The sequence below is a fragment of the Ptychodera flava genome, chromosome 22 (assembly GCF_041260155.1).
Source record: "Ptychodera flava strain L36383 chromosome 22, AS_Pfla_20210202, whole genome shotgun sequence".
Taxonomy (NCBI): Eukaryota; Metazoa; Hemichordata; class Enteropneusta; family Ptychoderidae; genus Ptychodera; species Ptychodera flava.
Genome location: NC_091949.1, coordinates 20,421,524 through 20,447,091, shown reverse-complemented (window position 1 = coordinate 20,447,091; position 25,568 = coordinate 20,421,524). Strand labels below are relative to the sequence as shown.

Here is a 25,568-nt window from a genome sequence, read left to right as displayed (position 1 = left end):
ACATACATACATACATACATACATACATACATACATACATACATACATACATACATACATACATACATACATACATACATACATACATACATACATACATACATGCATGCATGCATGCATGCATGCATGCATGCATGCATGCATGCATGCATCCATGCATGCATCCATCCATCCATCCATCCATCCATCCATCCATCCATCCAAAGCTGGCAGTCTATTTTGGTAAACCGTACTCCCAAACTCAATTGCGAGAAAGCGTACTATCTAAGCTTATAGTCTGAAAATCGTTCCTGTAACACGACATGCGCTGATATCTATATAATTTGCCGCCTGTTTTTGCTTTCTAAGTATTACAGTAAAGTACAAGTGTACCTGAATGTTTGAATTTAATCGGAAATTTCAAGGATGGATCAAACTTTTTGATAAACGATCATGCATACATATTGGGCAACTCTCATTTGAATGGCAAAAAGAATGTGTCTTCTATCGCGCATCACCTGTCGGAGAAATATGACGGCCTTTGCCCCGGGACTGATGTTCTCGCGAGACCTCTGTGAACTCACACTACTCAAACTTGCGACAGCTTGGCTGGGATTAATGTCCCGTCATTCATTTGAAATAATCAGTGCCACTATAAAAATATCGCCATACACTAATCTGAGCCGTTGTCTTGTTTCGTTGGCTGGTGACAGTTGTTCTTGTTTGCGCACAGTTGAACCGAGGTGTTGTCACTGTGGACGTGGCGGACTGTCATCTGAGTGTCAGCATCCAGACTTGATACACCTAGGCTTGACAGAGAAATATCTGTAAGTGTACAACAAATCATCTACATTGATTTCTCAGCTACGGGTATGTGATGTGATCTGGCGGTACGTTGGGATAATTATATTCTACGGCCTCCTTTATTTTAATTCTAAATTTGAATTCACACCAGTCCAGATTTCAATGCACCTGTATGACTTACTTTTGTGTCATTCCCGTTACCAAATTTAGGTAAGATCGAAATTGGTTTCTTGAAACAAATATTTCGAGACAAAGCATGTCCAGGGTGTTTCTCCAGGGAAATATATTCTACTTGGCAAGATCAACGATTTGCCACAGTTTCTGAAATACCGGGCAATTATTATCACCTTTCCTATGCTTGCAGTCTTCCCAAAAGGGTCTTCATCGCTGGGGAACGGCAATGGTTGAAATAATGTATACTTTCATTGTAAAACCTTCCCGTAAATGGGTAATCAGCCTTTGCAGCATGGTTTCATGGGCTGGAAACTGTACAAGGACACGGCGCGGTATGACCAAATGGAGTTACTCCATACAGCTGTTGCACTGCTCCATTAGTTTGATGGACGGCAAATTGTGGCGCTAAAGCCATTACTTTCTCTTTGTAAATCAAGTGGAGTATCAGCCTGTATCCGAATCCTCTCTGGCGCATATTAATAATAATAATAATTTTATTTATTATTATCATTATTATTCTGGCGCATATTTATAGTAAGTAAATGTCAAACAATGGCCATATTGTATAGATACAAAATATATTGTTGTTTTCACTAATCAGGCTTTGATCAATGATGATTGATTCAATGATTGAGTGATTTTCAACAATCTGCTGAACAGAATGAGATCACACAGAGATGAACTAAACATTTTAATCCGTCATCGTCAGGGGAGGCAGGTAGGTTAAAAGTTGGCCGAAGAGGGGACTTTTCTCCTCATCATAGTAATGTCGAACAGTGAGCAACTGATCTGCTTCTTATTTCAGTCCTTTATATATCGAATGTAGAAAAGAAGCGACCCCAGGCTTGTTCGTAGCGAATTTTGGCTGAGCTGCATTTTGTTTCAGTCGTTTTTTTTTCTATATGGTCACGACTGTGGTTAAAATCCGAATAGGTATTATTACACATAATGTATTACATTCACATGCTTGACATTAAAATAGTAAACTGGCCCGGATTCTTCAGAAAGGTAAATTTGAACAGCATTTCAACATAGTCTCATTAGCGAAGCCCGCTATGATACTACATCAAGAAGCTGACGTATTGCAATGGACAATTCATTTATTAGGTTCATGTTCGACATGTGTTTGGTAAAAACTTGGCGTTACGTACGACATGAAGATGATGATATAATTTGTAGGAAAAACGCACTTTTGGAAAACTTCATTTTATATTACAAGAAGACATAAAGCTGCTTTTGTTCTCGGAAAATGACACTTTTCCCATTACACTCACGTATCTCACTATAAGAGCTCGTGTGTTACTTATAGTACCAAAATTTGTCAGACAGTGTTCCATCTTATTTGTATTTTAGTAGATATTACTTAGTTTCATACTTTTCCCGCCATTTACAGTGGTGTAGGATCATCGTGTCAACATAGGTCTAAGCGGAAGGTCACGAGGTCAATCGTTCCATGATCGTGCACGCAGCACTAGAGTGTGAAAAAGTGCCCTTCAGCCTGTTGAATTGCGACTTGTGTACACGAAACATAATGATATACAACTTAAGATTCCTCAAGAATGATGCATTTGACCAAAAAATAATGAAAGCAAAACGAAGCTTTGCCTGAGATTGCAGCGATTTCTCATTCGCGACGGAAGGACACTGGGAGACTATCTTCGTATATTTAAAATAATTTCTTTCCTTGATTATCATATCATTGTCAACAGGGAGACATTTCGACAATGGCACGTAGCAAATATGATAATGTTTGTTGGACATGTTGACTATATAGTCAAGTACTAGCAAGCACTAGTCACGAGCAAATGATTTACTGCAGTAAATATGACTGGTCTAAGGTAGCTAAAAACAACCACTATGTTTATTTAGGACCGTATACCTAATAACAAGCGACTGTGCAACTATAGCGGTTTGATTATTTATATAGATACAGGAAACCATGTCATCGTTGCCTTTCATGCTCTGTAAGAAAGCGGATATCGAAAGCACATTTTATGGATCAGTTCAGCATGATTCAGAGTATTCAAAATATAATCGACTACCGAAACCGAAACATGGAAACTGTTGAAATGTTGTGATTCTGTACAACATTGGCTTTTCCTCAGTTACGGGCAGCAAACCCTTCGCTTGTTGGTGTAGTGTGAACGTAGCTGGGCTTGGCTATTATCGGCGGTGTATTTGTCAGCTGAGGGAGAGAATCTATCAGATACAATGCACTCAAGTATCGTGTCTTGAAATGATAGCATGTTTCTCATAATGCGATAACCATTTACAGAGCCATATTTAATGGTGGTGGTGATGATGGTGATGATGATGATATTATTATTATGATGATGACGGCAAATGAAGCACGCCAGCAGCAGTTAACGTGAAGTCGATCAAAGTTCGATATTGTAAAAACCGTCGAATCATATAAATCAAAAAGAAAACCATACCTTTTTTTATTTTGCTAACTTGATGTAGCCGTGCAAAACAATCTCGAATACTCTGAATTTTGCCCGCGGTAAACATGTTTATATATTAAATCACGCAAATATCACGTGATGCAGTACGCCCGGACAATAGGCCATAAATCATGATCGACCCTAAACCTGCTGAAGATCAAAATCGGACCATAGGAAGTTAACACATTACCTGACAGAACCGTTGAGGTTGAGACCATTTTATCGTGGGTGTGTTACTACGAGTTGTAGAAACACTCGCCAGTATAGTAAATTTCAAATTTTTAATTCTCGTACTTCTACAGCAGTTGCTATAACGCAAATTTCAATACCGCAAAAACAGACTTAAACTTCCTAAATGCAGTCGAGTCAACAAACGAGTGAAGTGTCCCATCACCTCCAACCACCACTCACCCCTACAACCTAGAATGAAAAAAATTACCTTAACCAGTTCAAAATAAGGTCAGGCAGGTTGGGGGATACCTCATACGACAAATATATGATCACAGAGAGACGCTAATTGCCATGAATTAGAATTAGATGGGGCGACGAAACCAGAGTCCGGAAGGCCTATGTTTTTCGACCACCACGCGTTCGGAAGGGATACATCCTACTTCAGAGCCCGGCTCATCATGAACAATTGGGTGAGAATTTTATTCATATATGTTCCAACCAGCGTCGTAAAACGATGTCCTATAGCGACATGGACGCACTGATTTACACGGTGTCCTACATGCCAATACTGTTGAACATGTTACAATGCAGTGATTCTGTCAAAGACTTTGTGCAGGCTATATTTAATATGATATCATATCATGGTTTTTCGAACAAAATTGCTCGTCTCTGGCTTTGTCGCGCGTATACGCGTGCCGATTTGGGGATAGTGAGTAACATGATTTGAGTGCACGCGCTCAGTCTCTTATCTGTTGGACATGTGCTCTAATCTTTAAAGGGTACAGCGACTATCAATGTAATACACATTTTTAGCGACCTTAGTTGCCGGGCTATTTGGATGTTATGAGTTCGCGGCGCTTTGGGCTGTGGCTCCCGTTACGATCTGCACGATCAATTTCTGTCATTATAGGTGCCAAACAGGCTGCGGGACCGTGATAAAACAGATGTGTTTGCCATGTGAATGTGATTTTCTTACGTATTTTGAACGACATTGAAATTTAGAGGAAGGATTAAATATTGTTCGAAACTAACCTGTGAGGCTGGGATTAGAAAAAATTTCCCCCGCCCGACCTCTAGTTTTCTCCTTATCTCACTTCCCATTTGGAAAACGTCCTCTCTCCCAACGAGAAAAGTCTGCTGATGTTAACTACCCACTTCTCTTTCTTCGCGAAACTATTTTGCCCTCCCCGGCAACACTCCGAAATCAACCTTATCACACTCCTTGAAGGGTCCATTTGAATTTTGTCGAGTTGCTTGCTGAGCAAGAGAATGAATCGAAATCTATCTCGAATGAATCGATCTCAAATGAAGCGAACGAAAACATAGGTCCGCTATGAAACCACTCAAGGATACCTTTTTTTCACGACGAGCTTTTTGGCTGCCCCTGTATATGTAAAGCACAGGTCTATCATCAGATGACACGCGGGGAAGTATATAGTCGGCTGAAGCACGAACTGAACATCGGCAGTGCACGTCCTGAGCATCTTCGGGACACGCGTCCTTGGTAACTATTGTTCAACTCACGCATGCGTGCATTGATTGAAGACACATCGAAGGATCAGTTGTTGCGTCGACATGGTTTTTGGCAAAAATGGTGAAGTTGTGCGAAATGGAATTACTTTTACGCCTACTATGATCACTACATTAATTTAAAGGCATGAGGTAATTTTATCAGTTGATGATTACGGGCAATGTGTCACTTCAGAAAAGTATTTTGCGTAAGTTTACTTGTCCCGATGACCCCATGAGGACAGTGACTTACAAGCATAAAGTGCACAGTGTGTATAGCTTTCGCCGAAATGAAACATTGGTGGGGGGGGGGGGGGTGGACAGTTGGGCAGCAACTTGGCAAATTCGTGCTTATAGCGCCTGGTCGGATGTCAAATCTGAATTAATGTCATTTGGCATGGTGATTCGGATCAATTACGATAAGCTTACGAAAAAGACATCATGATCTGCCGAAAAAATATCAAGATTGTCACAATTTGGAGGACGACCGTCGTCATTTCATAGTGGGCGGGCATCACTTGTCAGGAAGTTCAAAGACATTGAAAGAGCTGCATTGTTTGACGAACTTAACCAGTTTAACACGTCACAAACACTTTGGCAAAGAATCGGAAAACATGTTATTCACAAGAACTGAAGCCGATGTTTCAATTAACAACTTGAGTTTGTTTTCTTCAATAGATACCCGGACGACTGGTCTGCTTGATATGCCGTACGTTTCAGAGACACCATGTTTTTGTTTTGTTTTTTTTTTTAAAATCTTAAGATGTTTATGTACTTCTCGTGCAGATAAAATATACAATGCCCGCAAACATGTTTACGTGTGAAGCTGTACTTTTATAGATACCGCAGGCACTAGCATAGTCAATAATCATCTAATGATCAACTATATATGTGGACTCATTGCTGGCAACAATCGGCCAAAGGCCCCCAGCGATATGCTCTGTCATATTATGTTCAATATGCGTATGACCTGCACAGCGACTTGTAACATTCGATAAACGGTGCATAATAATTAATATGGTTGTTTATGATATCAAATCAATTAATCAAAACCTGCAGCTCGTCACCTATAAGTCGACCGTATATATTGAGCGGCGAACAATGTTATATGCAGAGCGTCTGTTTTGCATAGAATGGTCGGAACACAGATAAGGCCGTGACATTTCGCAAGGTCACTTGGCACAAGTCAGATCATTGTGTGCTGTCTTGCGGTAAACAGATTGTGTCCGTTCGCTCTGCTGGTTGACCGAATTATAAGACTAGCTAGAAAATACTGCGAAAGCGCGTGCTGCCGATTGATACTAGCCTCAAACAAATCACCTTGATATGATATGATTAGCTTACTATCTGTAATTGGCTTACGCTCTCAATCTTACGGGTGTCAAGATTTCCACTATAAATCCATATACTACAAAAATGAGTTTCATAACTTTCTAATATGCAAATAACTATGTAAATTTATGGTAACCAGATGTTTACTGTCGCTGTCAGTAGGGCATTTCTTTCGCATTTCTACGGGAATAGAAGACAATTCAGTGCCATCAAATATTGCTGTGCGCTGCGGAACGACGCTCAACTCACGATGTGGACTTTCAGAATACGGTACGGTCTCTCTGTTTATTACTGTAAGCCCATGCATGATTTTACTGAAACTGAAGTTATCTTAACTTTCCATGTTTTCTATTAATGAGGCATTATACTCACTTTTCCCCTGATCAAGAAGGCGGCCTACTAGAGTTCAAGTAAACTCCAAAGGTTGATTTGCTGGCTACAGAAAGTTTGTGAAGCAAAAATGTGATGTTTCTTCAGTATCAGAATGTGAAATTATCAGAAGAGATATGAACTTGTTGAAAGAATAATGTCACTGGGGGTCAGCCAAATTGAGGTCGCGACCTTGCGGCGGGGGAGGGGGCGTCCTATGAGATACCTGTTATGCCATTGAATGAAGAGAGAGTCGAACTCTCTTTAGCTGATGAAGAACAAGTAAATTATATCAACTTCTGTGAAAATGTGTATTTGACTTTTCGTCTCTTTGATTAATGGAAATTACTTTCTCACATATGACATCCTACGCTATGTTACTGTAGATCAATCAGGCCAGGATCTTTTGGAAACTAAGCAAGGGGCTAAGGAGTAATGGGCCCAAGCTAAGCTGTAGTACGATTCAACATTCACTTAGGGGGTATGTTTGTATTTATCATAAACGAAGGTATCTTCAGACAGGCACTGCTAGCGTGAAGAAGATGTAGCCGGGTGTGCTGCGAGTTTGTCGAAAAACAGTTACTGGCATAATGACTGGTTACCATGGCGGTACTCAACATCGATGAGTGTTAACGAGAATGTGCCATTCGAGATATTCTTGAGGAACATGATGAGAGGAAGCCGGAATTCAGGACCTGCAAATTTGGCTGGGACCGTAGTGACATTTTCCTTGTATACAAGGAATAAGCCAACAACGATCAGAGTATCAAAAGTAACCCCCTTAGCTACACAGATATAAGCAACCTACGGGGCAGATCTTCTGACTCTTGGTTTTTTAAATGCTTTTCTGGTCTACCAGGTTCATTTCGAAGATCGAAGATTAAATAAAGTTTCAGCATCTTATTTTTGTGAAAATCAAAATAACGCAAGTTAACACAGGGATGGCAGTCATTTTGAATTTCATATATCGGTAAATCTTAGGTAATTTGTTTTGCCAGTAGCAAAACTTTAATGGCGAACCCTGATTTGTGCTCTTGATTTCGAACGAGAGTGGTTGAAAGTTTCTTGAATTTGAGGAAAGTCAAGCACAAGTTAAACTGAAAGATCCGTCGCTCGAGGGCGCTCTCTACGCCCCCCCCCCCCCCCCCCCCCCCCCCTTCCCCCCCCCCCCCCCTTCAGTGAAAGCAAAAGTTTAATTCTTTCAGTTTCGAGGCGCACACTACCTTAAATCCATTCACAAATTTCCTCACATTGCATTACGCCATTAGGCTTGGTTCAAGTCGATGAATTTTTAAAAAATATAATAATTTGCAACAGTTTCTCTTGTATCGACGCGTTACCGTTGTGTCTGCCCGCATGCGCAGTAGTGAGTTTAATAGTTTCTACAAGGTTGGGTGCAACTCCTTTGTATCGCGTTCACCCCACTCACACGTTCATATGAAAACAGAACACAAATCATCGCGTTTCACTACACTCACACGTTCACAAATTAAATCACAGACTTGAACAAAGTCGCTGACGCAATCTGCCGAAGGCGGAAGACCCGAGTGCTGGCCGACCATTACACTGCAGAGATTTATAGGCGGTTATTACCTCGTGTTTTCATGTGTTGTAGCTAAACAAAGTCTACAAAATATCGATCGATTGAAGAAATAACTCAGGCTGTGTTCAAACATTCGATGGGCCGAATGAGACCTTATTTTTATCACTGAACAGTGAAATTATCTTTTTTATCAGCCGTTTTCCGATCAGCTTTTCACAACGACAGGATTTTCCTGTATAGTTCTATATCGCTGATGCATATCATCTCAAGGTTCATCAGATACCATGGTATCGTATCATTCCAGTATTTATATTTTTACAAGTCGATGAGCCAATGAATTGTTACTGCTGTTTGCAGAAATGAAAACATCAACAACACAAGCATGCAGAGCAAAGCCGCGTGCTTTGTTTTGAGTCTTTTTGACAGTTAGAAAATGGCTGATCATGGCATCCATGGGATGACGCAGATAAACGTCCGTCGCTCACTTGTTCAGGGCAGGTCATTTGTTAACTTCTAAAAGCAAATAAACCAACCTGATAACTATTTCAATTGACAACCAAGGACTAAGACCACGTAAATACACAATGTTTACAAGAACTAATGTGAGAACCAGGGATTAAGGGCTGTCCCTTTGGCAAAAGGGAGACTCATCGTGCCCGGCGGGATCGTGGTGTTTGATAGGAGAAAGCTTATCACTCGTGTGGGTAGTGCACTAATATGCAAATACAGTTTGTGACGACATCATACAGCTGTCGCCCTCTCTACGTGTACCGTCAGGCAATTAACGATTTTTTTCATCGTAAACTATTGTATTTAATATTCCTTATTTCTAGTTTACAGAAATCATACCGTGAAAACTTTTGAGAGCTTCACGCTACATGTGTTAGGGACTGGTCAGTTTCTTCGGCCTGGGGGGCCGGTGGATTATTTTTTGCCGACGTCAAAAAGCGGCTGACCCCCCTATTCCAAATTTTGAAAACAGGGTGACCCCCCCCTATTCCAAATTTCAAAAACAGAGTGACCCCCCGGCGCACGACATAGGTAAAACAAAAGGTGGACATAATACATATATATATATATATATATATATATATATATATATATATATATATATATATATATATATATATATATGACATAATATATATATATATATATTTGGACATAATGTATATATATATATATATATATATATATATATATATATATATTTTACATATATTGATATTTTAAATAGTCATTCTATGTTTTAATGAAATTGTTGACAATGTCAGTTGTAAGATAGGAATTTCAAAGTGTCAATCTTAAAGTTTGAATACAGTACATTTTGAATGAGCTGTATTTTGAATGAGCTCAGGCAAATGTAATTCACACTTTCTATGCTTAACCAGATGTCCTGAACTGTTGTACAGAAATGGATCTCAATCATTAATATCAAAGAGGAAAAATCAGTGAATCAAAAACTTTGATGGGTGTTAAGACTTGTCAACCATCCAATTAAATCTCCTGAGGAGCCATAGAGAGCTTTTTAGCCAAATCTGATGTGTACAGTGTCTGAGAGGACCTTCTCTTGTAACATTGAAACCATAAAAAGCACAGCTAATCATGACAAAAACTGCCTTTTTTAACTGTTATTTTGTTCATAAAAAAGCATCTTTCTACAGAAAACCTGTGACACAAAGGAAAATAATTGCATCAATGAGAAGGAAAGATATCTTTTCATTTTTCTATCTCTAAAATAAGTCACTGTATCAAATATATATTGTGAAATATTTGTGCATGTTGCTTTCTCAAACTGAATTCTCATAGAGAGAACAGAAAAGTATCAGGAATTTGTCATCCTTTTCATATGAAATGCAGATTTCATAACGGTACACCTTCACTTAGCATTATAGCAAACATCAAGATATCTCTGATTTATTAAAGGGGGCGCGCCGAAAAATACGAAACATCCTGAAATCTCTGATATATATGCCTTGTATATTAAAGTCATGCACCTGAAGGGCATGCTGAAAAATGTCTGATATATTAAAGTAATGAGCTTGAAGAGCACGCTGAAAAATATTGAACATACAGATATCTCTGATGTATGTATGCTTGATATGTTAAAGTTGGGCGTGCTGAAAAATATGACTGATTATTAAAGTTACGCGCCCGAAGGGCGCGCCGAAAAATACAACTGAATGATGAAATTTGTGGCTGACACCATCATTTCAGGCAATGATGAGCCTGTTTCAAAATTCAAAAACACACTGACCCCCCTATTGGGCATTTCAAAAACATGGTGACCCCCTATCACCAAAGTCAAAAACAGGGTGACCCCCCCCCATGAATCCACCGCCCCCCAGGCCGAAAAAACTGAACGATCCCTTAGGCCTAATACCTTTGGGTCCTACGCCACGGCCAGTTAGCTCTGCGTGGCAGGGCTGTGTTACCGGCCACGCAGAGCTAACAGCCAGTATACCCCGCGCATTTTACGGGGAGAAATTCGAAGGGTCCTTGTGTAAAAATCTCGCCCAGTACTGTACCATCCTTAGATACGAGTTTCCGAACAGCGTCGGCAACTTGTTATTGTATGCAAATATGGGGTCAACATACTAGGATCACAAGCGGGCGCTGTCAGGTGTCGGCAGCTCAGCTGATCAGGCGCACGGCCGTTACTCATGGCCGTAGTGCCGGTGTCTGCAGACGGCCCGCGGCCGCCACCTTTGGCCATGGCCGAAGAAGAAAATCAACAAGACACGGGCGGGACGATGGCGTTCGCGCCACAGTCCGAAATTCAGGGGTAAGATATGTTGTTTGTTCAAGGTCATTGGGTTCCTGTGGTCTCACATAATTATGGATTCAGAGAGGTTCGTAGTGACGAGGCTGTGTACGTGTAGGTGTAGGCGTACGGTGTGTCATCAGGCCTGGTGTGTCGTGTCAGTTTATTTGAACGCCCCCAACGACATATTTTGATATCACTACAGAAATGTTTTCTTATATTAAGAATGTACTTTTTTAATACACACCGCGTCTTGGCTCTTATAACATTTTTTTCCAGTTGAATCAAGATGACTTTAGCGTTCGCTTCAGTGGTCTTCATTTCCGTTTAGTAGTTTAGGGTACAGCGATAGAGGAGCCGGGGACAGAATACGACCCTTGAAAGTGAGTCTATGCCAGTATGTAACTGGAGCTCAAATTCAATACACAAGTCGCTAACTTGACGTTTACTGGCATGTAACTGGAGCTCAAATTCAATACACAAGTTGCTAACTTGACGTTTTACTTGAATATACAGAGTGATATTGACAAACACCCTATCTACACAGGTTATCATTTGAGTTAGCCTTCTATCTTCACGTTTTAGGCACGTCAGTGTGACTGTGTGAGATATTCACATGATCAGAGACAAATTAGTATCATCAATTACTAGCGTACGTAGGTGTTATAAACAATGCCATGGCGTCTATTGTTTAAGCAATACGAGTTTCTCCGCCATGGGTCACGGAGTCAAACGTCAACCACAGTTGCAGCCGAGAACTTTAATATTTAGATGGTTCCCAACAGTAATTCGTGGACTGCTTTTCTTGTTTTCTGCCTTCGTTACTTGTAGTTATATCACATGCAAGTCCCAACAAATTCACTGTATCATGTAGATTTGCAATGGCCATGGCCGGAAATGAACGCTATGCAAGAAGATGACGTAATCAGGTGATAGACATTATCGGGTGTGACCTTTGACACAGAGTCTGTAGGTACCTAGGTTGTTGCTGACGAAGGTACACTGCAAATCATGTGGATGATGCGTACATATAACAAACTTAAAGTAACTGCCCAAAATCCTTTACAAAATTTGTCTGTCTCATTTTAACTTTGCACACTTTTTCCTACAGAGGTGCACCTAATTGAAGACGATAAGAATGGGTCAAACCATTTTAAACAAATAAATTAACTGACTTGCATAATGAATGTAAATGAATAAATCAATAGTCTTCAGGCAATATTCAAGAAATCGTACAGCAACAAACTTTAGTGTAGAAAGCCGCCAAAGGGCCTCCATGTTTTGTCTATTACAATTTACAGGTATGAGGTTGCCAGTTTGTGGCTGGCCAACATACTGTACCACTTCTTGTATGTTGCTTTAAAGTACCCTTCAATATCACTTTCTGTCCACGTCATATCACGTTTATACAATATCACACACTTTTCTGATTTCTTCAGTATGAGAAGTATTTCAGACATCAATCAACAACAATGTGGTAGTTAAAAAATCAGTTTGAAACAGCCAATAAAAAAACACACTCAACTGTCGGTAAAAATTTGAATGTTAAAATGCATCAATTATGGTTGCCACGTTTTATGTTTACTGTAGTTTTACTCAGACAATTTATAGGTTGCTTGGATACACATAAACAAACTATACATAAATCATGAAATACCTTTTAATTTGTGTGATAGTAAAATAATTTGTTTCCCCTCACAAATTCTAACTGGCACCCTGGTATAAATAACCATCAAAATTTTCGTCACAACATAATTCACCGACACTATGATATCAAAATCAATATGTTCACATTTTTCATGTTAAATTTTTTTTTAATGAAATTCAGTTCAACCATAGACCTTAAAACGGATCCGTTTTTAAGGTCTATGGTTCAACTGAAGTCACGGGTTTCACATTTTCTTATGCAATTGGTTATCTGTTTGCTATGCTAACTTAGTCTTCAAATCAAGTACAGTAGAATAAAATACTGAATTTACATATTTTTTCAGTTATTTAGTCAGTTTAAACATAATCATAGTTAAAGATTAGATCAGACTTTGGGTCATCAATTTTTATAATTCCATAGATAAATACCACTACCTTACACAAAATCTTTGTGAAATTCTATCATCACTCAGCACACTTTTCAAAGATTAATTCACAGTCCATCCTCCAATGATAATTTGGAGCAACACCAGTTGGTGTCGATGCATGTGTATCCATTTGTCACATCAGATTACATGGTACACATCCGTAGCCTTAGAGGGGTTGGCGTAGGGGGAGGAGTAGGGGTTGGGGCCTTCAAACATTCCTAAAATACTTGCATGCATATGCAAGAGCATGAAATAAGATAAAAATAAATGCAAGCAGACTAGTGTACTTCTATTTGATTATTTATAATGTTAAATTTGCTTATTTGTGAAATCCTCAATTCTATTACTAAAGCACCAAAAACGGGGTCAACTGCAGGGTTCTCCAAAAGGGATTTTGAGGGATGGGCCACCCTTTGTATTAGGAGCAACCTCTTCATATGTAAATAACCATACAACCGAATATATTTCCACCACAATAAAATATACAACTTATGCATTTTTATGTAAATTAGCCATCCCTCTTAGATTTTTCAATGCGTTAGAGCACACTGCATTGTACTGTGGTAAATTTTTGTTTAGTTTTTAAATCTGAATGGAAATTTTACTGACTATGCCAGACTGACAAAGTCATGCATTTTTGCTATGATTTTGAATTTATAGTCCCTTCTAAAAACTTCATCAAGTATATCAATGCACCAGATATATATATATCAGAGCATAGTTGATGGATGGACTGTGATTGGAGATGTCGTGCAAAAGAGTGTTGACACACATATCACATCAAATATAATATATGGCTTGTCACTGAGCATATGGCCCAGTAAACTATACCAATATGGGCTAACATGGTTTCCCATATTATGATAACACTGTATTGTAACACATGGTAAGCTTACTAAAAATGATATAAAAATCAGTTTGTCATCTTAATCACAGGAATGTCAGTCAGAGGGCAAAGGTCACCTTGTTCTGCATCTGTGCCTGTTTCACTGTCTTAAGGCTGCATTCACAAATACTGGGTTCGTCAAGATTAGGGAAATCACAATTGAAATCGTAATTATTTGTACATGCCCCTCAGTATCCTCAAAGATATTTCAAATCCCCATTAAATGATCAAAAATATTCAAATCCCCCAATATTATATGGTAAAACATCTATTTAAGCCAACAATAATAAACTAAAATTTTCAGTATTTTTGCTCCACAATCAACTCGACTCTCTTGTTGTGCACCGTAATATGTTGCAATATACAGTATTCAGCTTATCAAGTCGTCCTAGGCTACATATGTGTATGTACACTTGGTTTTGCTGGCAGTTGTACAGTTTTTCAGTCCATGCAGCCCAAGAGTGAAATGTCAATATTACATAAACATACATTTTCATACTCAAGCTGTGTCAATAAGCTGTGAAAACATTTCAACATGTTTTAAGAAAAAATGGTTATACACAGATTAAAAATGTTGACAAAAATATCAAGTTCAATATAGCACCTCATCATTTAGATCTTGGTTACTCTCTATGGGCAATGTATTTGTTGCAAAATGACAAATACACGTCACCGTATAGGAATAGAAGTGAATTTTACCACTGGTATGTGAGAGGGCCCCAGATACTGTAAAACACTCAATGTTAATAGTAGCTGTAGTACATGACTATATACAGTACTTTTGATACATGACATTTGTCTGAAAATTTGGCTTGTTTTGTAGCTGTATGCAGGCATTTCTGTAAAAGTAAAAAAGACAGGGCAAGGCTACAGACACCTGTTGATTTCTTGTGTTGTATATTTAGGCACTCTGATCTTTATTTGACAAAAATTTTCTGACAAAAAACTTGTTTTTCCTTCCCCCATATACTGAAATAATGCAAACATGGCTGTCTGTTGATATTATTGTTGTTGTCGTTATTGTTGTTATTATTATGAACATCCATTTATTTATTGCTGTATTTAGTTATCTATTACTTACTTAGTATCATTATTCCAGTGGCATACACAGACATGACGGTAGCTGTATTAACTTTGATAACTTTTGCAGTATTTTTGTTCAGTTTATCAGCTAGGTGTCTTTGTTCTGTTCCCTATAGCATGTTGAACTGTCCAGTATTCAGCTAACTAACACAGCTTGTATATGTGTACTGTGCATTTGTATTGTAGGCAGATGACTTTCAGTCTGGACTCTAATTCAATCATCAACAACACTATACACAAATAGTGTTGGACAGGCTTTGTTGACAAGTCAGATACTGTGTATTTCAGCATGCTGTAGGGAAATAGCGAGATACTATAGTTGATACATAGAATATAAATATTGAAAAGAAATTTCAACAGTTCCAGCTTCTGTCCCCTGTTACAAGGTCTACTTGTTGTTTTTCATATCAAAATTCGATGGCATTCATAATATTTTAGATTTGTTTTTCAAAATGAAAGTCATGAATTGCTATAAAATGATTCCAGAATTTATTTAATCAATATTAACATTGGAGCCATTGATGACATAACAATGTATTTTATTGAACTGCCTACCAAACTGTGGAATCTGAAAATGTAAAAATTAGGGGATACAATTATTTTCAGATCCCCCCACACCATTTGCAAACAATTTAAATTCTCCCTCTACTATCCCCACACCATTCAAATGCCCCTCTACTACCCCAAACCATTCAAATCTCTCTGTACTACCCAAAAGCATTTAAATCCCCCTCTACTACCCTAAAACATAATTGTCATGACATTTTCCCAAAGTATTCCAATACATCAAGCAGAACAATTGCCGTCTTGTCAAATCCAATCCGTCATTTTGTATTTTTTAACATCGAGGACCATAATGGAAATAAGCATCAATTGCTTTCTTGTGTTATCCTCGGCAGTAATGTGAAATGTACATTTTATATGTTTTATTTTAATTGCCAAATAAATTCAATCAATCAATCAACCCCAAACCATTAAAATCTCCCTGTACTACCCTAAATCATTTAAATCCCCCTCTACTACCCCAAACCATCCAAATCTCCCTCTACTACCCTAACCCATTCAAATGCCCCTCTACTACCCCAAAGACACTCAAATTCCCTTAATTCTTCCGGCTCCCTCCCCCCTGTATTTGTGAATACAACCTAAATGATGAATTCCTACAGCAAATTGGTTTTAGCCAATCAAAATAACCGTTACAGAGTGTACTACATGATAAATGTACATGTACATCGCAAACAACAAGTTGTAACTGTCAGTCCTATCAATGTAAATTCACAGCACCCCACTGATTGATCCATTGGGACCCATATTACTTTTCAGCAAGGCAGCAACAACTTTGGCCTTTATGTTCATGTAGTTGCCTTGATATACATACCATATGCAAAACAAAATCCGCTAAACGACTGACGAACATGGTAAATTACTTATACATGTATTGGCAGTTTTCTCCTGCTGGCAAAAATAAAAAAACACTGCAATTATACGGTGTCGCTTAAATTTGATCAGAATTGGTATATACCAGTATGGGTTACCAATGATCAACAATAAATGTTGTTTCTATCTGTTCAGTGGAGGAAAATTCTACGTTGATGTTATGGCAATGATTTCTGCACAGTACAACCAGAAAAACAACAAGAAATATTTAAACCAGAAAAACAAGAATGACAAAAGTAATTAAGGTCTAACTTTAGGTACTGGAGGTCAACTTTAGCAACATGCATAGCAGAAACAAGCCCTCTTAGTTTAGTATAAACGGTCTTCCCCATCTACTGTCTATGGTTGCAGCTGGTCTGTTAATATGTAACAGTTCATAAACAATGACAGGAAATGAGTCAAGATCAGTGGAGTTTGCCTGTTTCTCACTGGCATGCCTCCTGCACATTTGCAGGATTTCAATTTTTCTTCCCTCATTTGCACATTTTTGACACTGATGTGTTCATTTCAACAAATTCACATCTCAACCCCTGCATCTACCTGTACACCAAATACTGAGATGGTAGCTTTGGCGGTATGGGAGCCTTTGTGTGTGACGGACATACATCCGCACATACCCACAAATATACAGACATACAGACATGCAAATCAGATGCAAATGAACTGATTCAGCTTATACGATAACCTCACATTGGTACACCAAATGTGAGCTAAAAAAAGCAACATTGCTATATTTTCGTAACTAGAGTTGCATGGATTGAAGGTTGATTTCATAAATGTAGATGTCAACTTATGCAAACTGTATTATGGACATGTTGTCATTATGCAAATCACTTTTGATAATGAGTCATAATCGATTGAGAATATTCATTTGGCATAAAAATTGTGCATTATCCAGAAAATCGAGTAAAAAGTACCACTGTTGTGTTCAATAAAATGAAATAAACCTACCAATTCCTAACTATCGTCAACTCCACAGCCGGGTCTGGAAATTAATTTATGCAAATTCAATACAAGTTTGACAAGTCAAACTTAAATACACTGTATTCCACAACATGATTTCATGACATTATAAAGTTGGTTCGATGGAAAAAATAAAAAGAATGAATCTCAATTTTCCTATCCCCGATGAACCATATCTCAGGAAAGAACCTATAAATATGAATAATACTGCATAAACTTTCTTGCACTCTCAAATTTATGAAATTTGTCGAGAAGTTCCAGCTACAAAATGTAAAATGTAATATAAAGTCGTTTCGTTTTGAAAAGAAAATGTTTGTAAATTTAGCCTCTGCATCGCGACGGATATTAGGCAGTTGTCAGTTCAATCTCTGTTTTACGAACGCACCATAAATGTAAATATACATATTTTTTAAAACTGCCGGATGCCCGATGAAGGGTTTGAACTTTGGACCTTGCATGCATGAGTGATCTCTGCATTGTGGGTTTGTGGCTACGTACGTAGAACATGTCCGCAAGTCGCGGGCTGAGCGGCAGAGACGACGACGATAGGCAGTGTAGCGTACGGATTCTACAATCAAACACGCACAACTACCCAAAGAATGACATTACCGCGATGCACCATGCATGGGACACGCAGATTGGCAAAAGGCAAGTGTAGATGCAATAAGTGCAAAATGTAGAAGGGATATTCATAGCATTGAAATGCTATGCTATGCTATGCTATGCTATGCGTATTTGACGTATACAGGAAGAAACGCCGCATGATGTCACTGTACTATCTTATTGCCCATGGACAAGCGGCGACCTTTTTGACCTTCAGAAAGAGCTGGTATCGCCAGTTTTATCTTACTCAGATTGATGTATATGGACACGGATTTACTGTTCTATTTGCCAATGATTGTGAAGAAGTTTCACCTTCAAGCATTGCATTGTCCAAATTGCATGGTCCACTGGAGCCAGTTGTGCACGGCGATACACTGGACCAACTCTATAATTGTGCTATGGAGGTAGCAGAGAGGTCTCTTCTACCTTGACGTAGGCCAACATTTCGTCTCTAAGTTACATATAACAAAAATATCATTGAACATAGAAAATAACACCACGGAAGGGAATCGGGAACCGTCATAAACAATACCTAGCCGTGGAAACCCAGCTATCTGTAGCGGAGCGGGGTAGGTTGCGCCTATGCGGGTCATCAAAGGTCAACCCCTTCGTTCCATTAAAAAATGCCATGATGAAAGTACGTCCATTTTGTTGTGTGTATTCTAGGTTTATATCATCGGCCTATATTAAACCTTTGCCACATGGCCACAAGACACTTCTTCAAAACTATTAGCGATTGCCATATCTTGCTTTGCTAATTAGTTCCTAGATACCTAGAGAATGAGCCCGTCAAAAATTTGACAAAATTTTGTGCAAGTCACTTGGTCATTTGGCCGTTCCATACATACAGCACTGACAAAGCAAGTGTACTGTCGAGGGACAAAGTGACAGCATGCGGAAAGCGACGCGGGGTCAGAAGCGCCCTCAAGCGATAGCACCTTCAAATTACGCGATCACTGCCACCGTGCCGTGTCCTCGTATTTCACCAAACTGTGAAAAATCTCTTTCCATTTTATGATTTCACTGCTTTCAGACTGGCATGACGCGGGCGGTGCAATGTTTCCGGGTCAGTTACTGATTCTCACAACGTTTAACCTATTTACAAAAATCACAGGCGATACCATACATGGCCATAGAAGGCGGGAGTGACACCTTTAAATGTTGTCATTTGTGTTTATAAGAGTTGACTTGCGTTCAAAGTTTATCAAAGGGCCAGTAGCTGTAACTTTTGATGACTTTTTTAGTTTTTTTTTCCAAGCGTACAGAATTCAGCTTGTCAACTCAGCCTGCAAATGTGTGAACAGTTTTTTACTGTTGACAAGTGAAATCTCGTCTTGAAGAGAATTCAAATGTAAATACATTTTACGCGTATAGATACTGTGTCGACAAACTAAATAATGAGTGTTTCAACATCTTTTGGGGAGAAAAGCACTTCCAATTGGCATACAAAACAAAAACGATGAATAAATTAACAATACGTTACAGCTACTGGCTCTTTAAACGTTCAAAGAACAGGAATTCCTCCCTAGGAAAAAATAACCTTGGTTGATCATCGCCTGATTTCAAAACAAAAAAAATGTAAATTGTTGTGCGCAAGGAAAGCCTCGCCATTGTCTTGCGATCGCTTATAGTACAATGTGATTGGAAGTTTTCAAACACGGTCTAATATTGACGCTCACAACACCCTGTGAGTGTTACCACTTCATGGAGGGTTTGTTGACAATACCGCAAAACTTTCAGATTGTTCACACAGCGTGTATATACAAATGGAAAAAAAATCGCCACACAGAAACAACTGAACACTACTGTCACTACGGGTTCATCGGGCCAGAAACACTGAAAATATTGATTTTTCCACAGTCCATTTTGGCGGAGGGACTGCTTTTCCCAACCTATTATACCACTCATCACTTTTCACATTGCTTTTACAGCGCCGAGGCAGGATCTAAAGAGGAAACCCGGAAGAGAAGAGACAAGAGCTGGAGACGGTGTCCGTTGTTTCTTCGGAGGAACCAGAGTTGGGATTGCTCGATTCATCCGAAACAGAGTCCGATTACGATCCGGGAGATAGGCTCATCCAGATGGCATCATTTAAGACCGAAGAGGACATTGAACGGTTTGAGAAGGAGAAGGATGTTTCATCATCTCTGAGGAGAGCATCGAATACCGTACGGAACTTACTCATATGTGCCGCCTTCGTTGCTTTCGAGGTAGCCAAGCAAGTGATAACGTACGGTGTCAAAGAGTACAATGCCGGACAATATCCCATCTCCTTGTCCACCATAGTGGTGTTGATTGAAATGGTCAAGCTCACCACCTGCCTTGTAATTTTTGGATATCAGGGGGGTTTAAAGACCATAAAGTTTTCATGGAGATTTGCTGTGCCTTCTTTTATATACGGCATCAACAACAATCTATTCCTATACGCCCTCCACTTCACCCCTCCGCCGGTGTGGAATGTTCTGATCCAGTCGCGTGTCATCATGACGGCGCTGATTTACCGTTTCGTCTTCAAGAGGGACGTCCCTCCGATGAGATGGCTGGCACTCCTTCTACTCATGTTTGGTATAAGCCTGTCGCAGGTGTCCGGCTCTTCCACGGCCCAAGTAGGGACCGAAACCTCCGCATATATCCTTCTCAAGGCAGTCTTTCTCAGTCTGATAAGCGCAGGATTGTCGACGGCGGCGTCCATTTACACAGAGGTAAGGTTGCTTTGTGCTTCACGACTAGTTAATAACATTTTTTCCACCGAACCGAAGAGGGATTGATCCAGAACACATGCTCAAGTATTTCAGATCTTACTCTTTCAGGTTGTGCTAAGTCATAAAGCTGTAAACTTTGATATAACAAAAAAATCTAACTAAAGATAGCGAGAGGTTTACTGTAGTCCGCGGCCGATATATCCGTGGAGCATAATTTTATGATTTACTCCAAATTATAACATTTTGACCGTGATGACCTAGTGAAAACTATCTGAGCGAAATCTAATTAGATGAGCGGGTATTGTAGTTGTAGTTATTTGAAGTGAAAATGGCCATTGCACTTGATGATTGAATGTTTCATCATAACGACAATATTTTATAGAATGTTGATAAACTGCCACTTGGATACATTGATGTGAAATGTACTATGTGGTCTTGAAAAGCCAACAACATCGATGATGGCAAGGATAAATGCCGAGAGACTGATTGAGAAGCCCGTGCCCGTAGTGTCATAATATGTTGCACATTAACTGTTTATTTGAATGATTTTAAGGTATTAATGCTAAAGCAGAAGTGTGTGTAGATGTAGTCTAAGTAACGCAAAAACCTGATATTAAAAACGTAGACGCCATTGCCCGAGTTTCAGCACCGAACTATGATGATGGTGATGATGACGTGACAAGCAGTGATGTTGATGATGATGATGATGATGATGATGACGATGACGACGTATGATGGTGACGGGGTTGATAATGATCCTAACAATGCTGTACAACATGAGGATATGACAAAGATAATCTTATTGTGTATACTCTCATACTACCGATTCTTAAGCTCCTCCCGTTGCCACCACTGACCAAATTCTTTTGTATTTTCTGTAATTTTTTCAGTATCTTTTCAAAAACGACAGGCGGCCGTTCATGGAGCAACAAATACAGTTGTATTTCTATGGTGTCTTAATGACCAGCGTCTGGGCTCTCTACGTCACTCGTGGCAAACCTTTGGAGATACAGGGAAACTTAAACATGACAATCACCTGGCTCCTGGTTCTCACCATATTGCTAGGGGGCGCTGGAGGCCTTCTTGTCGCTGCAATAATCAAAAACATTGACAACATCGCCAAGATCTACTCGGCAACATTTGCGATCTTTCTCACAGCAATATTGTGTTCCATGCTCTTCCCGGCGAACTTCAAGTTGAACTTCATGTTTGTCTGCGCGTTATTTTTCATTCTCATATCCTCTTGGATGTACGAGAGATTCAAGCCCAAACCGGCGGACAGCGCCACCAACGGCGAGACTCCCAGTACTAATACGATAGTAGCTGTTCCGAGAGAGTTGAACGGGAACGCATCGATGTTGAAAGCCGAACTAAAAAGTTAGACATTACAAGCCCTGAAGAATTATGAACAGAAGCAGGTCGAATGCCTCAGTTTATTTTCTGTACGGTACTAAATATGTAAACCTCGGTAGCGGCATCGTTTTTACTGTGTTATTTATTCTAAAATTCTGTAGTCTTTTTATGCTTTTATTTTGCCAAGCGAATACGTCATGTTCATATTTTCGATGACGCTATATTTTTGGCAACCAAGTTTTTGAGGTGCCCGCGATTCCAAAGAAATCATTCGTTCTCTGAAATCCATTCATACGTTTTCGTGTGCCAGTGTACTAAGGAAAGTTTGGCACCTCATGATAAGCAAGAACTAAAATCACGAAAATAATGATGAACTATCAGATTTAATCCGTCTTTCAATTTTTTATCTTTTGACGATGACAATTTGCAATGATATAGCGTTCTACGATGTGTCATGTAGATAATTTTTCTTTCATTTTAATGGAGCTTTGAATTGTCGACCAGCAGAGTATTGCTCTAAAGGGCGCCTTGATAATCAACATACGCACAGGGTAGACGCGATTCATCGCGTTGGACCTCAAAGCCTTTCCCCGACCTCAAAGCCTTTCCCCTCCCCCGCCCCTCAACCAAGGTTTGGAAGTGCAAAAATACGACAACGAAAACGATTATTGGAGTTTCCCGCAGAAAGAGTAAAGTACTGGTTGTCCGTATCTCAATTCGTAAATTTTCTAACAAGAAATATTTCAAAACAAAACCTGACATGCAGATTCACGATTTCTGTAGCGCATTCGTAGTACATTGGTGCAGATTTGCGCACGACAGTTCAAAAAGAGTTTAATCCTCGCTATGTGCATGTTTTAATCATCTACGTCCCCATATCTGACTTTGCTCATCAGGAAAGCTTTGCTCCCAATTTTGTGCAACGATGAGATCCCCTCTGAAATCGTCTTACCACAGTCTCTTGGTGGGCTATTCAGCTCTGGGACTATTCACCCCATAGACGAGTGTACAGAAGCGAGAAACAACCCAAGTCAGGAAATGAAATGGCTATTTCGTATAGGGATTGTGCCACCATGTCATCTTCGACGTTCGATTTTACCGTGAAAAGTAGCAAGTTCATCTATCATGTAACCGTCGACCGTTCCCTATCATCCTCAAAATTCATACCTGGTACTTGATTTGCTTCACAAACGCTCGTTTCGTGTGATTTTCGGCCGAATTCGACGGACACGTAGCTAAAACATAAGCGTGAGCAACATTCCGGTCACCTCACAGTGGACGTTGGGCACCTCCACTTTACTGACGTTAGCGCCGCGTACCCATGAGGGGTGACTGGAAGGTTGTTCATGCCTTATGTTTTGGCGACGTGTCTTCTGAACTCGGCCGAAAATCACACGAAAATTCATACCTGATACTTCATCTGCTTACAAAATGCTCATTTCCTGTGATTTTCGGTCGAGTTCGAGAGACACCTGGCCAAAACATAAGCGTGAGCAACATTCCAGTCATCCCTCATGGGTAGGCGGCGCCAACGTCAGTAAAGTGGAGGTACCCAAGAGGTGACCGGAATGTTGCTCACCCCCAGGTTTTGGCGAGGTGTCCGTCGAATTCGGCCGAAAATCACACGAAACGAGCGTTTTTGAATCAGATAAAGTATCAGGTATGAAATTTTAGAATGATAGGGAACGATCGACGGTTGCATGATAGATGAACTTGCTAATTTTCACAGTGAAATCGGACACGGAATGTGACATGGCGTGGTTTTTATAGCCATTCTGTTTCCAGACTTGGGTTGTTTCTCGCTTCTGTACACTCGTCTATGGGGTAAATAGTCCCAGAGCTGAATAGCCCACCAAGAGACTGTGGTCTTACTCCTATGGTTTAGTCCAACCTAATGCTTTTTATTGCATCGTGGCCTCTACACAGGAAATGGGGTAGGGCTTTAAATGTTTTGTAATTCATTTAGCTGCATGATAATTTTTTCAACACCAAACATTAAATGTGCCGATTTTGGTCAATGGGTACGGCTGGTGTGACGTACATACGGGAAATTGGAGTGAAAGGCTAGGTTTATGACATGCCTGTGCATGGTAGTTCGTGTTTCAACTGAACACGTTATAGTGTCTTGTTAGGAAAACAACTTTAACTTGAAGACTTTCAACATAGGACAGAGTGCTAAAAATATTACATCGGGTTGTTAGACATCAGAGAACGGACGATGGGGCCAGGGTGTTGGTGATATTTTTGCCGTATTGCTTCAATTTTGTGTGATTGCGGTAAACCCAAAGTCGAATTTGGAAATGCTGTTTTGCAGATTTTCGTTTCCAAAATTTCGCTCTCAGGGTTCAAAGGGGACCTGTCTAGGGTTTTGCAAACCACACGTCAATGGCCCCTTAATGGTATACTGTCACCTGTTCCAATTTTGACACAGTTACCATGGAAAGAGAAAATCTAACCAATCACAGATTTTAAGCGGGTGGCCGCTTTTTAAAAACAGCGCCCTCACATCGGCATTTTTAATACCAAGGAACGCCCCTTTGACCATATATGGGCATATTTAGATTACAGGTGACTGTATACCTTTAATATCGAGCGTGGAGGAAAGCAAAAAAGGCAGAATGTATGGTGACTTTACGTATCGGAACATACGCAGTTTTTGTAGTCTTTTAAAAATCTTCCTTTTAACATTCAAAGTTACACAAACGCCACGAATTTTTTCCTAGAATTATGGTCGTCAGTATAACCGATGTTCGCGGTACCTTTTTTGAAAACTCGTTGAAATTTGTTTTACTAAGTTTTAAATGTATGACGGGCAATGTTGGGACAGGGCTTTTTATGGTAAACATCGTTCTATTTTATGACAATTTTGCTTTGTACGAACAATCTCATAGAATATATTGTATGAAGATCTTTTTAAAGAGGAATAATTGTTTGATCTTAATCACAGTTTGGAAATTTGACCTTTACGAGTGTTCAGAATGTTCCCAGAAATAAACCGTGCAATATTGATTATACGTCATCCTATGATAATAAAGTTTATGATTCAAATCCGTCAGATTGGATCGAGATGTGTGTGCAAATATTTTATGTAAAATAGAAATGACTGACTTTGGAAACATTTAGTCGATAAGACATGGGCAAGATGATCCCGTTAAATACAATTTATGAAGTTTGTGGGCCACACTTAGTAGTGTATTTATTGGGCTCTTGCAGATATGCCATGACAATTTGAAATTTTCGAAAGGCAACAACATTCAACGTTCTCCACGTATCTGAAAAAGACGTGTGTTTGGCATGACATGTATTTTTATAAAAGACACAAGTAAACAAAGATACAAACAAAAAACTCGTACATGATAATTAATTTTCTTCAAAAT

General features: G+C 39.5%; 1 protein-coding gene across 5 annotated transcripts; it reads left to right on the top strand.

Annotated features, from left to right (window-relative positions):
• Positions 1 to 661: 661 nt before the first annotated feature.
• On the top strand, positions 662 to 25,246 carry LOC139122931 (uncharacterized). 5 transcript variants are annotated; one of them, XM_070688806.1, is made up of 3 exons: positions 662 to 806; positions 20,068 to 20,838; positions 21,729 to 25,246. In XM_070688806.1, exons 2-3 carry the CDS (start codon positions 20,218 to 20,220, stop codon positions 22,218 to 22,220), a joined length of 1,113 nt encoding a protein of 370 aa, XP_070544907.1. In that variant the 5' UTR covers positions 662 to 806; positions 20,068 to 20,217; the 3' UTR covers positions 22,221 to 25,246. The 5 variants fall into 5 exon arrangements, with proteins under 5 accessions (XP_070544907.1, XP_070544906.1, XP_070544908.1 ...); XM_070688805.1 differs by lacking the exon at positions 662 to 806 and adding an exon at positions 3,885 to 4,042; XM_070688807.1 differs by lacking the exon at positions 662 to 806 and adding an exon at positions 5,107 to 5,234.
• Positions 25,247 to 25,568: the final 322 nt, after the last annotated feature.